The sequence below is a fragment of the Phycodurus eques genome, chromosome 8 (assembly GCF_024500275.1).
Source record: "Phycodurus eques isolate BA_2022a chromosome 8, UOR_Pequ_1.1, whole genome shotgun sequence".
In the NCBI taxonomy this organism is placed as follows: domain Eukaryota; kingdom Metazoa; phylum Chordata; class Actinopteri; order Syngnathiformes; family Syngnathidae; genus Phycodurus; species Phycodurus eques.
Genome location: NC_084532.1, coordinates 10865398 through 10882048, shown reverse-complemented (window position 1 = coordinate 10882048; position 16651 = coordinate 10865398). Strand labels below are relative to the sequence as shown.

General features: G+C 42.9%; 1 protein-coding gene across 3 annotated transcripts; it reads right to left on the bottom strand.

The window, feature by feature from the left end:
• Positions 1-5285: 5285 nt before the first annotated feature.
• Positions 5286-16512, bottom strand: clcc1 (chloride channel CLIC-like 1). 3 transcript variants are annotated; one of them, XM_061683699.1, is made up of 10 exons: positions 16447-16512; positions 15788-15895; positions 14549-14659; positions 13678-13893; positions 11178-11318; positions 10983-11082; positions 9430-9527; positions 7905-8051; positions 7226-7774; positions 5286-6098 (listed from the first exon to the last, which is right to left on the bottom strand). In XM_061683699.1, the coding sequence occupies exons 3-10, from the start codon at positions 14636-14638 to the stop codon at positions 5997-5999; spliced, it is 1443 nt and encodes a 480-aa protein (XP_061539683.1). In that variant the 5' UTR covers positions 14639-14659; positions 15788-15895; positions 16447-16512; the 3' UTR covers positions 5286-5996. The 3 variants fall into 3 exon arrangements, with proteins under 3 accessions (XP_061539683.1, XP_061539681.1, XP_061539682.1); XM_061683697.1 differs by lacking the exon at positions 16447-16512 and adding an exon at positions 16010-16262; XM_061683698.1 differs by lacking the exon at positions 16447-16512 and adding an exon at positions 16010-16262 and having other exon boundaries at positions 7232-7774.
• Between the last annotated feature and the right edge of the window lie 139 nt (positions 16513-16651).

Below are 16651 nucleotides of genomic sequence, written 5' to 3'. Positions count from 1 at the left end.
CACATTCACACCTTCGGGCAATTTTAGAGTCTTCAATCAAACTACCACGCACATTTTTGGGATGTGGGAGGAAACCGGAGTACCCGGAGAAAACCCACACAGACACGGGAAGAACATGCAAACTCCACAGAGGCGGGGCCGGGATTTGAACCCCGTTCCTCAGAACTGTGAGGCAGATGTGCTAACCAGTCTTTCACCACCACATTACATTATCCATCCAGCTATTTTCAACACCGCTTATCCTGGTTAGGCTCACGGGGCGCTGGAGCCTATCCCAGCTGACTTTGGGCGAAAGGCAGACTACACCCCGAACTGGTCGCCAGTCAGTCGCAGGGCACATATAGACACGGACAACCATTCGCACTCACATTCACACCGTCACTGAGTGGGAACTGAACCCACGCTGCGCGCACCAAAGTCAGGCGAGTGCACCACTACACCATCAGTGACACATTACATGATGTTGTATTATATTGTATTATATATTATATTTGTCATAATACTATGGCTGACTAAAAGAGCTAAATTTACTCTCTGACCGTATCCGTCAATAAGTGCATTGTGGCTCTCATCTGATTCTGATGCCCGATATGACTACCTTACAGAAAATATAATTAAAAAAAAAAAAAGAAAAAGAACATTACATTGATAAACGCTTGTGAAGAATAAGTAAACAACTGTGACAGACAGTTTTCACTATTGGGATAAAATGTCATTACGTCCTGACCTCAAATGTTGTCATAACTCCACCATGACCTGTAGGCTTTCCAGTGCCAATAACTCTACAGTATGTGACTTTGCTGCTCAACAGGAAAACTAATAATGGTAATAATCATGCTAATACGTCATTACTACTAACATAATAATATTTTCTCATTATGCCAGGCTTGGCAAGTGTAAGGCTTTATTGTGAAATTCAGAATAATAATATGGCACGTATATCTACGTTCCCTTAATTTTCGAAAGCGCTTGTCCTCGTTAGAGCCACCTGTGAACTGGAGACTGTCACAGTTGAATTTGGGTGCGAGGCGGGACCCTGGACTCCAGCCCACTGCGGGGCACATACACGTTCACATTCACACCTACGTACACCTATGTCTTCGCAAACTTTAACATGCATAGATTTGGAACGTGAGAGGAAGCTGGAGTAAAGGGAGAACATGCAATTCCACACTGGAAGGCCGAAGCTTTGATTCAAACCCCGAACCTCGGAACTGTGAGGCAGACGTGTTAACCACCCTTTCAGCCGTGCTGCCTTGCAGCTAATTTCCAGTTCAAATAACAGAAAATATTAAAATGTTCATTATTCAATTCAGAAACCCAGATAACAACAGTAACATGTTGGGCAAAAATAGTCATTTATAACAATAAATTGTATTTACAGTACATACAGTAGTCCTTTAAGGAAAGAAAGACGCTAAGATAATGAATACTCAACTCTTTGTAGAATGCACCTGAAACAGAGTGCCGTACAGAAATAAAAATATATGATGATGATTATTATTATTAATAACAATAATCATAATTATTATTATTAATAATAATAATCATCATCATCATCATCATTTAAGAAAAGTAAGAATAAGAATACAATATTACAACTGAATCAAATAACTGACAAATAACAGGAAAAGGGGCGGCAGAACATCCCAAAAAGTGTTGCGGGGGGCACTTTTGGGGCAATTACAATGAATATTTTTGCCCCCACACAGAGGAGCACTTTGCCTGAAATAGGGGCACTCCGAAATAAAACTAATATCCATGGGCAAAGTTAAAGTGCCATTTTAGGATAGTTGGATAGTTGGCTGTGGCATCCAGTGACCGAAGGGGTCATTGGTTCGAATTCCGGTTACGACTGTCCGCATGTCGAAGTTTCCTTGGGCGGGACACTGAACCCTAATTTGCTCTCAGTGGGCCTGTCAGCGCCTTGCATGGCAGCAACCGCCCATTGGTGTATGAATGTGTGGGTGAATGTGAGGCTTTGTCAGGCGCTTCGGGCACTGTGATGGTGCAGATAAAGTGCCAGATAAGTGCCGCAGTCCATTTACCATTTAGTTTCTTTAGAACCGTATTGCCTTGGAATGGTTTCTGTGTCACATGTCGGCGGGTTGAAGTGCTTCGGTGAGATGAAAACTCTTTTTTCCACTATTTGCACCAAACCATGCTTAACAAGGCTCCCATCGGACTTTTTCATGAAATTTGCCTCTTGCAACTCTGTTTCATCCTCCATTTTGGTAGCCGAGCTCTGACGTGTGTCAGTATAATCGGTGTACCAGGAAATCGTACTGCACTCCCACTGACCAAGGTTCTGCGTCGTTTCTCACACAAAATGTGATTACAATTATTGTTACTTTATTCACTAGTTTGTAATTAATGAATCGTGATTAATGCATTAAAGTCCCACACTTATTTTTTTAAATCCAAAAATTAGGGGTGGGACTTGATTAAAAAAATATCTAACTAATTAATTCATCTTGATTAATTGTAAAACAATGTCCTATAGAGCAACATTTTTAATTTAAATGGATTTTAGTGTACGTCTGAATTGAATAATTGACACAGACAGAAAAACTGCTTCTTCTTCTTCTTCTTTTCCTTTCGGCTTCTCCCTTTAGGGGTCGCCACAGCGCGTCATCCTTTTCCATGTAAGCCGATCTCCTTCCTGCATCCTCCTCTCGAACACCAACTGCCCTCATGTCTTCCCTCACGACATCCATCAACCTTCTCTTTGGTCTTCCTCTAGCTCTCTTGCCTGGCAGCTCCATCCTTCTACCAATACACTCACTATCTCTCCTCTGGATGTGTCCAAGCCATCGGAGTCTGCTCTCTCTAACTTTGTCTCCAAAACATTTCTAATTTTATCCAACCTGGTCACTCCGAGAGCGAACCTCAACATCTTCATTTCTGCCACCTCCAACTCTGCTTCCTGTTGTCTCTTCAGTGCCACTGTCTCTAATCTGTACATCATGGCTGGCCTCACCACTGTTTTATAAAACTTTGCCCTTCATCCTAGCAGAGACTCTTCTGTCACATAACACACCTGACACCTTCCTCCACCCGTTCCAACCAGCTTGGACCCGTTTCTTCACTTCCTGTCCACACTCACCATTGCTCTGGACGGTTGACCCCAAGTATTTAAAGTCCTCCACCCTTGCTATCTCTTCTCCCTGTACCCTCACTCTTCCCCCTCCACCCCTCTCATTCATGCACATATATTCTGTCTTACTTCGGCTAATCTTCATTCTTCTGCTTTCCAGTGGATGCCTCCATCTTTCTAACTGTTCCTCCACCTGCTACCTACTTTCACTGCAGATCACAAGGTCATCTGCAAACATCATGGTCCACGGGGATTCCAGTCCTAACCTCATCTGTCAGCCTAACCATCACCACTGCAAACAGGACCCCTTCCTGGTGATCAATAGTTGGCAATGGGAGGCCACTACTTACTAGGTCAAACATTGTGGATATCTTGCATTGTAGAGAAACAGTGTGCAATTAATTGTCTAAAATATTTACAATATTTGGCGGCACGGTAGAAACTGGTTAGCACATCCGCCTCACAGTTCGAAGGACCCGGGTTCAAACAGACCTCAGGAGTCAAGCCAAGTGAAATGTGAATACCCACCCTATTACTATAGTTACCAGGTCCACGACTGACAACCATTATCCCTGTACCGTGATCGTGTGTCGTGCAGTAAAATTGGGGAGACGGTGGGGGCTAAGCGAGTCGGTCACGGGGCAATGATGATCCGTAACCGCCACTCCCATCCAGGCCAACCAGCCCCCCAAAGGATGTGCAAATGTATGTGGTGCATTAAAAATCCGCCGGGGAAAGGCATGGCGGGCCAGAGAGCAGGCCGGAGTGCCGAGACACCTGGCCGTGTGTCCTCCCCAGCCCGACTCTGCCCTCCCCCCACTGACACATGTATGATGCATTAAAACTGGAGGACCGGCAGGGCAGAGAAGGGGGGCGACCAGACCGGAGACCAGCACAGATGTGCCAGTACACGGCCCAGCGTCCACCTCATCATGCCTTGTGCCAGCCCCCCAGGGCACCCTGAATGAGATGTGAATGTGCCCAATGTGCAACATATATACAGTGTGAATAATAAAAATGCGCTGTGCGTGAAGTAAGAGGCTAGACTCCTGCGGGCCAGCCCGGCCCAACCGGCTGGAAGACCACAGAGAACCACCTCCCCCGCCCACCACCCAGCGACCAGAACAAGGCACAGAAGGCGGCCCGTCCAAGGCAGGAGACGCCGACACCCTAACATGGGCCCCAAGTCAGCCGGGGACGCCACACAGCAGAGCGCCCCAGGAAGAGGGAGGAGGAGGACACAGGCCCGGGATACAGCAGCACGGCCCCCAGCCCCCCACCCGGAGACCAGGATGAGTGGGGCCGGGCCAGGGCGCACCTACCCGGCACCCAGGGATGAAGAGCAGATGATATATTTTTGGTGAATATTTTATATTATTGAATTTTTGTGAATATTTTTGACAATTAATTGCACACAGTTTAACAAAATGCAAGACATCCGCAGGTTTCGGATACCAGTTTCTTCCCACATCCCAAATACATGCATGGTAGGTCAATTGAAGACTCCAAATTGCCCTTAGGTGTGAATGTGTGTGCAATGGTAATATACATACGGATATACCATATGGAAAAGACGTTCAGCACAGTAATATTAATAGTTTTTAACAGAGGAAGCCTTTGAGTATTATTATATTGCACGTCCAAATGTGTAGCTGCACCATTGTTTTTAAATATCCTTTGCTTATAGGGTTATAACACGACATCAATGCTAGTCTTTGTTAGCACGTTATTTGCCTTTTCAAGCTTTCTTCTGTTATTTGCTGAAAAACTAACCTTTTTGCTGTTTTTGTACTCAGGCCAAAGGGCTGTCAGATATAAAAGTATGGCTTTAACACCATCATGTGACATATTGGTGCCACAAAACTATGCTGAAGTGAGGTGAAGAGCTTAGTCAGGCCATTGCCTAATAGAAAAATATTGCTTAGCCACCATCTTGCAACATCTATAGGCAATTACAATACGTTTTAGGGGCATCAATTGCTGGTAGATTTTCACTTTTCGCAGCCAGGCTCACTCCCATGAATCACTATTTATGGTTTCCATAATTGCAACTGGAGCTTGGGACCGAGCCCTGCCGTGAATAGCGGGGGGGAAAAAAAAAAAAAAGCAGAAAATGACACCCCAATAAAAATGGTGAGAATTATGTTACTGTAGCAATACCACAAACTATGATCACAAAACACTTAAATATCATTGCCAACTCATTTTGTATTGCCTGTTTCGCCTTCTCAGACGTACAAAGAGCTTTCCTATTAGTTAGCTTTTGGCGCCTTCACTTGTCATTTTAGAGCATTACACAGAGAGCACAAAAAATACGCGCGAAGTGCAAGTGGGGTGTGACTTTGTGGATAGTGTGAGGAATTCTTGTATTAAGAGGGGGGTCATGTCAGGAAAGTGTCTAGATACCAAATGCACGGCCCCCACTACGATGCACTGATGAGACAAAAGTTGAACTTCTTGAAAGATATGCAGCCCATTACCTTTGGTGTAATTATAACACCGCATTTGAGCAAAAGAACACAACAATGGCCACAGTTTACTTTTAGACTCATCACCAGTTATCACAAAGGTTTGAGTTCAGTTTTTGCCACCAACGGTGGTAACAAAACACAATTCAAAGCCCGCTTTAAAATTGCTCCTGGACATGATCAGTCACTGACACATCTTACTTCTTCAGCACACTTAAGGTTTTTAAAGTGCATACAGTAAGTGTCACCGAGCTGCCGTCAACGATCATACTGTTTACACTGGAGAATTGAAATCTCTGCTTAGAGACCAACTAGTAGAACAGTGTGCATCTTTTTAGGGCAAGAGCTCTTCAGCCGCCGGCTGTGCGGAGATGACATCTTTGGCACCGTGACCTCCACCGGTGAAGCCACAAGCTCCGAGTGTTGTTTCATCACATGGCCGACTGTAAAGTCTCCTGAACAGGACTGCCGACCGTTTCCACGCCCATCAGCGAGCCGGAGGGCGTCGAGTCTTCGGCTGAGGCCTTCAGGTCCTGATTGGGCAGACATTGGGATTATTGATAGCTGAACTGTTGAATGCAATGTAAAATTGCAGTGTTATAAAATTCATACATCAGTTTCAGGCTGAGCCCTAAAGGTTTGGTCCAAAAACGGACAGGTCAGCCACTCCAGAAGTAGTACAAATTGGAATTTAACAAAGCTTTTGTTAGAGGAATAAGTCTCAAATATCAAAGAAAGCCAGTTGAAACCAGCGTCATACATGATATCCTGTGAGACTTCAGCTCAGTGAGCCTCTTGTTTATGGTGCCACCACGGACGGATACTAGTGATGACAGAAGTGTGATGCTTACCACTAAAATTTGTCAAATATGAGCAATACGATGAATCAAATATCAATTTCATACACAAATGCTAATGTTAATACGCTCAACAACACCGATAAAAAGCCACAAGGTGACAGTATCGCTTAGCAAATGCTTCCTGTTCCCTCACCATTACTGATCTGTTTGGTGTATTTACTTATCATAGCACTGAGTTTATATGACTTTTAGGGGTGCAACTGATTATTTGAATAAGCGATTAATCTGTTTTTATAATTATTATGATTATTATTATTAATTGAATCAAAATGTCTATCCCTTTATTTTAAAAACAGGACATTTCAAATTGACAGTGCAGAAAATGCACAAACAAATTGTTTATGATCCAGTCCCTGGTTTGGTCCGTAACATGTCAGAAAATGGGCAAAAATGTCAACAAATGTTTTCAAAAGTACTGTAAAATATGTTTGCAAATGTCTTATTTTGATGAAACACAAAGATAATCAGTCTGCTTTATTATATAAGAAATATATTTTTTACTTAATTATTATAATGAATACAATTATTATTTACTGTTGAGAGGCTAAAATTCTGAAGTTTGAGCATTTTAAGCTAAACAAGGTCGATTATCAAAAATTATGATTCATTTGATCATGGATTAGTTGTCGAGTAATCGTTGCACCTCTAATGACTTTTAAAAAGATACTTGGCATCTCCTGTTAAATTTTTATGACGGAAGAAATTAATTAATTGTACAGTATTTCTTAAAGCAAAATTTGTTATGAAAATAGAACAGCAGCCAGAATCAGAGAACACATTTGTTCTTAAGAGACTCTTACCCTCACATTCTCTTTAGTCTGAGTCTGTGGGAGCCAGGATGGCGTCGTCTCTCTGGCGTTGTCGTCTTTTGGATGAGACTCGCCGCAGTCAGTGGGTTTTGTCTTTCTTTTGGCGTCAAGCTGTGACGCCAAAACACTCGGGCCTCTTTGCTGCTCCTCTGCATGGCTGTCAGAGTCAGAGTCCGCTCGAGGGTCAGTCCCGTCCCCTTGACCTGCCTCCACGTGTCTGACACGCCGTTTCCCGTCTAACTCGTGTCGGGTGTGGGAAGAAGAGGTGGTGCGCAAGGTCTCCACAAACATCCTGTCTGGCCCTTCTCGGGCTTCGGTGGGCCGTGTCCGGCAGAACTGATTCCTGTGCAATCGGGCCTCGTCTGCACTGCGCCGTGGACAACGCTGCGGCGTGTCCTCTCCTTCCATGTAGCCACGGTCCTCAATTTCTTGGAGACGAGACTGCTCCGGTTGCGGAAGGGTTGGATCCCTCCTATGGCTGCGCAGAGGTGCAGTGATGCCGTACTGGAAAACTGCCTGGACACTTCCATACATGAATACCTGAAAACAACAATACATTTGTTCAACTGGTCCTTAAGAACTGCGGTTTTCCTTCACTCGATGAACCTCTCAGACTGCACTACTGAGTTTAATGCACAATTATACGTGATAACACTTCAATTGTCTTTACCACAATGGCGAGCACAATAGTGAGGAGAACGGGGATCTGCAGGGTGATGGGAAGATCTTTGAGGAGCGCTCGGAGAAACTCGCTGATCCCCAGGCCGACGTGCTTCAGCGGCTCTGTGATGAGGGTCGTGATTGTAACCGAGAGTGCCTTAAGAGAAGGAAACACTGTATGAGGTTGGTCAAGATGTGGAAGCCTCGGTTACGTGCTCTCTAGTATTGTCTGTGTTTTTCGTTCGTCTTTGGATACATTACGCGACTCACTTTATACAAGTGAAGACTTACTAAACATCGGGGAATCTACAGCAGACCTTTGTTCACCAACCTTCGCAAAAACGCTCAAAAGATTAACCAAGCGGCAGGCCCAGACCTTGTGTCCCCATCCTGCCTCAAAGTCTGCGCGGACCGGCTCGCTCCAGTCTTCACACAGATCTTCAATAGATCTCTGGAACTATGTGAAGTACCACCCTGTTTCAAATGCTCCACCATCATCCCAGTCCCCAGAAAAGCTGCAATCTCTGGTCTGAATGACTACAGGCCTGTCGCCGTGACATCTGTGGCCATGAAGTCCTTTGAACGCCTCGTGCTGGAGCACCTCAAGAGCATCACAGGTCCCCTGCTGGACCCCCTGCAGTTTGCCTACCGAGCAAACAGGTCTGTGGATGAAGCAGTCAACATGAGATAGCACTTCATCCTAGAACAACTCAATGGTGCAGGGACCAACGCAAGGATCATGTTCGTGGACTTCAGCTCTGCGTTCAACACCATTGTCCCCGAACTCCTCTCCTCCAAGCTTTTCCAGCTCAACCTCTCACCTGCCATCTGCCAGTGGATTTACAGCTTCCTGACGGGTTTTTGACTTCTCGCCCACTCACACTCACTCGGCTGTGAGAAATGGCTAGAGAAAATACCTTTTTTTTTTTTTTTTTTTTTAACTCCATCGTAAATTGTGATTTTGTAAGACAGTATAACACTACACTTTACTTCCCAATGACAATAACATCCTCGCTGAAACATGCTGTTAGTGCACGTCAAGGAGAGCCTTCTAGTTCTTTTCACACAAGTCTTAAAGAGCATCAGTATCCATCTTTGCGGAGTTCTGTGTAAAAGAAACTTTAGCTGCGGGTCTTCATAAAGTACTCCTCAGACAGCAACAATTGCTTTCAACGCAACAGAGCACAATAACCCGTGCCAATTTATATTTTTCCTCGCTGTCATTACCAACTGAGTTTTGCACTACTTGAAACTGTTACTGTAAGAACAATTCTATCAAATATTGGTCAATGCATGCATGGGTTTTCTCCACATACTTCCTCCCACAGCACGAAATCATGCATGTTAGCTTCACTGAAGACTCAATATAATCCATAGGTGTGAATGGTTGTTTCTCTCCGTGTGCCTTGCAACAGTCCCGGGAGTACCACGCCTCTCGCCCAAAGTCTGCTGATAGGCTCCAGTTCACCCCAACAAAAATGCAGGGATTGATGTCAAATTTTGATTTGTACTCAATGTTATTATGGAGCATGTACCTTAGTGGGAGGTACTAGCAGAATGGGGTCAACAATGAGGACCTCATAGTATTTCTTGCAAGGGTCGTCCTGAAGAGTCCACGTGCTTCTGTACCACTCTGCAAGGATGCAAACAAAGTGTTGAAGTGCATCATCATCATCAATTGTCAGTACAAATACCTTTATTCTTTTGTGGTTTTGTACAGGTCTTCATTGGAAATCTTTTCTGGCGAAAAGATGGTACATATCTTCCGAATTAATCCATTATCATCCAATCCAATATCATCAATTAAAAGGTTTAAGAGGAATACTATACATGATCACTAGGCCAGTTTATAGCCTGTTCTGAACCTTAAATTGACCCTATGCTGTGATATAACAAATTGTAATATGTAAATATGTTACTATATCACATTGTAAAGTTTATTGGCTTTAAGTTTATTTGATTTGACTTTGCTTTGTTTTACTCTGCTGTCTGCAGCCAGGTCAGCATTGCCTTACCTGATCAATTAAAATAATAATACAAAATTATGGAATGCACTGGTATACAAGAAAGACAAGACATGCACGTCTTCGTGCGCATTCTTCTTGGTTGGTTTTCACTACTTCTTCGTTGGTTTTCGCCACTTGCTTCTTTGGCGTCGGCGGACTGTAGGCATTGAAACTTTGAATAAAAATTTTTTTATTTGAACAATTCCAGGAGAACCGGAATGTTACTCCCAGTTCCAATCGGATCTCGATTCTCGATGCCCAACCCTAGTCATCTTTAAAGGATCTCCATAGGATTGCACAATCTACCAAAGGTTGTTATATAGTTATATATATATATATATATATATATATATAAGGTTGTGATATAAACTGTCAAAAGCTTTTTCAGTCTACTTCAATCAAATTTAAATTCTCAATTTTAGATCACATAATAAATAAAATCTACCTCATCTCCACTCAACAGTTTTGTACAAATATTGCTTAAAATTACAAGAAGAGTATGTTATGATAAAGTCCATTAAAAAATGTTGTGCTGTAAAACCTCTATTGTTAAATTTCTTAAGAACTGAGAAGAGGTGTGTTCACAACTGCTGTTTGATCCATGTATTTACCAATATATTTCCAAGGATGCAAAGCTTTCAGTGACTCTTCCAGTCTCACTGAACACTCTGAGCTCAGTGGCCACTTCTTGCCAAGAAAATCCTGTTTATAGCCTCTCAATGGTGAGGTACTGTTGATCAAATGCTCAATGTCGTCTTGGTCTCATGATGTCAAAGTGTGAATAACATGATGCAAAAGGACTGCTTAAATACCAATTCTAATTGAAGCAGAAAATGTCTTGGTCAATTCAGGGATAAAACACCTGTTATGTACAGTATTTCCAGTTCCTTGTTAGAGAAGAAGAAGCTGTACAAAAAGTACAGAAACATTGAATAGTTGGACATGTGCATTCAAATGTTTAGAGGTCAAATTAGGTTCACTTGTAAAGGTTATGGCGCATTTGAGATTCACCCTGGATTTTCATCCAATAGGCGAACGTGCCCAAGTTTTTGTGAGTAGTCTGTGTTGTTGTTTCAGCGTACCTTTCAAACTATCGCGCCAGTCAATCGTCTTCACCCCAGTGCATTTGTCGTTGACGCGGTCCATCTTTACAATGTTGCTTTGATGCTCAGCGAAGGCAATCTGACAAAGATTTATTTATTTATTTATTTTAAAAGGCATAGTGTCTAAAAGAAAGGCTATCTTTCAAGACATGGACAACAACTGTTCTTACTTACCTTGTACAGATACAACCAGTTCCAGAGAATACTGACGAAGAAGCAGATGGTAAAGAACCTTTTGAGCTGCACAAACCAGGAGATGCAAGACCACAGCTGAGTGCAGATGATGACCATGAAGACCAGAATACATAGTGCCAACTAGTGGATGACAAGTGGAGATGATATTTATATAAAAAAATAAAAAAAATTAAAAAACACTTCTCAGTGTTGACAGTATTAAGCAGTTTGGATGTACTTTTCACGCATTTGTTACCCCGCATGCCAATGGGCTGAAAGTTTGTTCTTAACGGGGTCATAATAGAAAATTTACTTCTGTAATGGCTTGTATGCAAATAGATGGGTGTCTGGGGCCGCTGCCCGCCCATCACGTACTAAATTAAAACAACCAGAAATGTTTGTATCTGCCTATTCCTGGAAATGTGTCTGTGGGCAAGCCGTGGTGCACTTTCGCCTTGTTACATAACAATGAGGCAAATTTAGATAATAACCGCTCCCACACAGAGTTTCTCCGGCCCATGATATGATCAGCTAGGTTGGGAAAATATCCAGAGCCACTTTCAAGTGACGGTCAGTGTTTCAGATTACAATGTCTGAAACACTACCGTGCACAGGCACTACCATGATAGAGAAACAGAAACACCCAAATCCCCCAGGGTGCAACCACTCTGGGCACCCATAAGTAGAAGCCACTCTAGCTGTCCTGGTCACCTTGGTAACCAAAGCCAGAATCGCTATCAGCCCAGCAATATTTGGGGAGGAGAATACAGTCGCTCAATTGCACGAGGCAGGTCAATTAGCCTTGAAAAGGGCTAATTTCAGTGAGACAAGAAATAGGGTGTCTAAAGTGTATTTCACTTCTTGATCCTTGGAGGATTTAGACAAAAGTATGCATGTCACAGAGATGTTTTTAAAACACCTGGGAAATGTTTTTAATTGGGAAAAATACAAATCGCTGCTTTTAATTGCATTTAAGAGAACTAGGAAAGTGCACTGTGCTGTACTGTCACTCTTAAGTTGGCGTTAGGGCCCGACCGCTACGTTTTTTTAGGCTGATGCAGGTTATGATAATTGGCAGAATAAAATTCAGATAACCGGCTCATTAATTTAAAAAAAAGGTATACTGAACAAAAACATTTGGAGCGAGTGGGGGTCACCTAACTCTTACAACAATAACGATAGGAAGTACAGGCAGAATAGTTCACTCTTTTCTAATACTCTGTCCTTTCGTATTTGTTTAACTTTATAACAAAATAATTTACAGGTACAAGAACATGCAAAACATTTAGGCCATTAATGTTTGCAGTAAGGCGGCACAGTGAGGAACTAGTTAGCACATCCGCCTCACAGTTCTGAGGACCGGGGTTCAATCCCCGTGTGGAGTTTGCATGTTCTCCCCGTGCCTGCGTTGCTTTTCTCCGGGCACTCCGGTTTCTTCCCACATCCCAAAAACATGCGTGGTAGGTTGATTGAAGACTCAAATTGCCCATAGGTGTGAATGTGAGTGCAAATGGTTGTTTGTTTGTATGTGCCCTGCGATTGGCTAGCGACCAGTTCAGCGTGTACTCCGCCTCTCGCCCAGAGTCAGCTGGGATAGGCTCCAGCATGCCCGCGACCCAAGTGAGGAGAAGCGACATAAAAATTGATTGGATGTACGTTTGCAGTATATAAGCAACATAATGAGTGAAGTTTCTGGCAAAATATTATTTAAGCACGGTGCCCTTTAACGTTAAATCACATTTCTTCTATTCCGTTATTTCCTTTGCCATTACGTGATAACTTTAAAACAAAAACCAGAGTTGCCTTTATCAGATGTCAAAACATCATCTTTGACAGAGTTGCATCTTAAATATGTACAGAGATAGAGTTCAACTCAAATGGGAACCAATCTTTCTTTTATTCATTTTTTTAAAGGTTCCCAAAAACAACATTGCCCATCAAGTAAGCGTGTGAGTCCACAGTCACATAAGCAAACATTGAAACTTACTTCAAATTGGGTGTTGTTTAGTTTGAATGTCATTATCTTTGTCGTATGTTGTAGTGTTTTAATGTGTTAAATGAGAAATGCATCGAAAAGAAATTTCAAATCGGCTGATTTTTGCCGATTTGAAATGGGCTTATTGCAGCTGATTAAACCGGCCCTACAAATCACACATGTTTGACTTCAAACAATGGTGAGCTCCATTTAGATGTTCCAACAAAACCATTCCACTGCAGACTATGTATTTTTGTTTACTATTCACAACCTGTTGCATTGATATCGTGTAGATCTCCTGCAATTCCCTATCCAAGACAAGCCATGAATGAAAATGTAAAAATAATGATCCGTTTCCCCCACATAGCAGATACTAGCTTATCACGGTCAGCATCCATGTTTATAGTTTACATTCTACTGTGTTCACCAAGAATGCGGTTGCGTCATGAGACTCAAAGTGTGTGATAATGACACAAGAGTTAAGATCGAGTGAATGTACTGTCTTGAGGACTTCCCTCTTCTCACCTTCAAAACTGTGTCCAGATCCATGCCAAAGGTGTCTTCAAAGCGCCACCTCCAGGCCTCGTAGTCGTGTGGTCGAAGGTCCACGAGTATCTGACTGATGGCGTTGTCCAAAGCACCTGTTCTACAACCGTCTTCACTATCAAGAAAGGTCTGAATCTCTGCCACCGCTTGTCTGGACAGTCTGATTGTGGCATCATAGTTGACACTGTCTTTGGGCTGTGTGTGTGTTTGGGCGGTAAAACAAAGTTGTGGTCAAACCGCTTTGTCTTGTTCACGCTGTGCAAACAAACTCCCAGCCCCAGATTTTTCACAACCTGATCAAATTTGGAGGTAACATTAAGGAGAGAGTTACAAAAGACTGAAAAAAGTTGGTGTGGGGATTCGTCATGTTAATCGAAGGATCCAGCAGCAACTCAAAACACTTTCTTTACATTTCATAAATACTGGATTTATTTGGATGTTTTTTAAAGCTTTATTAGTCCTTCCAATTTTGTGCAATATCACTAATAAATCTAGTGATAATACTACTTTTTAAATTTAGTTTGACAGTTGAATAACATACAGTATTAAGAACTGGACCTCTTTCACTTTTAATTGAGAACCCTTGCGCTAGAGCATTGGAATTGGAAAAGTTCAGGACTGCTGCACTCCTGAGTCCTGTGTGGAGTTTGCATGTTTTCCCTGTCCAAATACTAAATTATTCTTTTTTCCAAATATTGACCAAACATGTCTATCGCCTAACATAACGTCTGTCCTTCCCAAAATTTTAATACGAATCTTAAAAATTCCCTTTACCTCAAAATTTGGTCAGGCTATAAATAATGTTGGCCTCAGCTGTACTTCATAAGAATTCATATCAATGCCAACGTACCATTTCAACTCTTTGTATGTCCTTCAGCAGTCTGCTCAGGAATCTTTTAAACACAGGATTGCATGTGGGCTGCTGTGAGGTTTGCTTCATACTCTTCCTTTGGGCTTCGACCTGAAAAAAAGCACGGTGCAAAGTTTGAGACACATTCCACGTCATACAGTAGCTTTGTGTCAGTTCAGCGGCAGTTGAAATTAGATGTCTGGTCAATCAAAAGAGGAATCAGGAATGAATGGATTCTACATTTTTAGTTGAACGGGTTTCGAGGAAACCGAGGCTGTGTTCACACTGCAGGGCGGATCATTGCACGTGCGCACAAACACAAGGTGCCGTGTTTATGGAAGTAAATATGGCTCCTCGGGTCGGTCTCAGCATGACCCATTTGTGGCAATTTCAAGGATTCTGTGCAACTGGAGCCAACACTTTCTTATGTTTATCGGTTCTAAAGCCTCTTCTGTTCGCCAGTGACTGCTTTCCGCTGTGCTTCATCCGCCTTCGCCTTTTTGGCGTTTGGTATGTCGAACAATTGTGACGTTTGTCACCTTTTGATTACATATAGGTCAGTAGGTCAGACGAGTGTGACATAACCATCCATACTGTACTCGCATCGGATACATATCCAATTTATATCCACATATGAAAGAGCCCTGGGTCGGATATGAGGAAAAAATTAAATCTGAATTGTACTATTCATATTGAGTTGAAAAAAATCAGACACATGCCACATTGGACAACATTTTTTTTTTTTTTTAATATCTGAATTGACCTGCAGTGTGAACATGGACTACATTTCCCCCCCACACACAATTAATACCATTCGCTAGTGTCCTATTAACATGCATGTGAAATAGGGGTTGAACGATTAAAGTATTTTTTTGTAATCAACTATAATGTGATTCAAGTGAAGTCAGTCGATTAAATAAATGACGTCAGTGATATCTTTTTCAGCACAGTACAGCGATCCCCAACCTTCCTGCGCCACGGACCGGTTTTACGTAAGGACATATTTTGACAAACTGGCATTGAACCAAATAAAATCACATGATTAAAATGACAACTCACCATTGCGCTGAATGTAGTTGTTGTAATTACAGCCCTACCGATATGGGATTTTTGAAGTCGATACCGACTCAGTAAGTGACTGAATGTTTCAGTAAAAATCTGTGGTTTTCTACTTTTCATTCTCTGATAAATATAAATGCCCAACACAAACCAGCGTTACAGTAATGCGAAACCACTCACCTGCGTTTGTAAATGAGTCAACTGTTGGCTGCAGACGGTCAGCTCAGCTTGCCCACAGTCGACCTCCCCTCTTGGTGAGGTTGGGACATTCAAATCCCCTACTGGCTGCTACAAGGAACGGAATTAAAGAAATTGATATCAACAAACACTCCATCGGGTTTCATTTTGAGTCATAACGTTAGCTATTAATTAGTCAGGTGGGTCCATTAAAAGCCTCTCAACCTCGGTGCGCTTCCTCATGGTTTTAGTTGTAGCGTCGTAGTTGAGCAAGTCATAAGGATCGATCCAGTCCTCGTCCAGCTGCTGACCGGAGGCTAGCGTCAAGTAGCCGAGCAGGAAGACGAGGAGCATCGTGACGACGCTCCCACCACGCGGCAAGCTCAAACTTCAGTTAAATCCAACTAGCTAGTCACGACTATTGTTTTGCTAAATGTACCAAGGCAGGAGCGTCCGAGGTACAGGGACACAGATAAGACTAGATACGCCAGCGTACCAGGCTAACTAACCTGCCTACGTGACGGCCATGTTGGCAGGGGCGACGTTACAGCAAAGGCAACGCACGGACATATAATTAGGTCTTAACTTGCTCATTACTCAACCAATTTTCGCCAATGTCAATACAGAACATTTGAGGAGGAAAACCCCCAAACTATTTTCACCTGTGAAAGGTTATTCCCACTTCGCTTGTCGTGATTTTACGGCGTTGTGTGCGTCCGTATGTCGCACAGTGTGCCCACGCCCCCCGCGCGCGCAATTCGCTGGCGACTTCCCGCCCCTACTAGCTTTACGTCCCTATAGCCTCAAAGCTCCAAAGGGGCGTGTCTTATCTACCTATTTTGATACCTATGTTCTTCAAATTGTCGC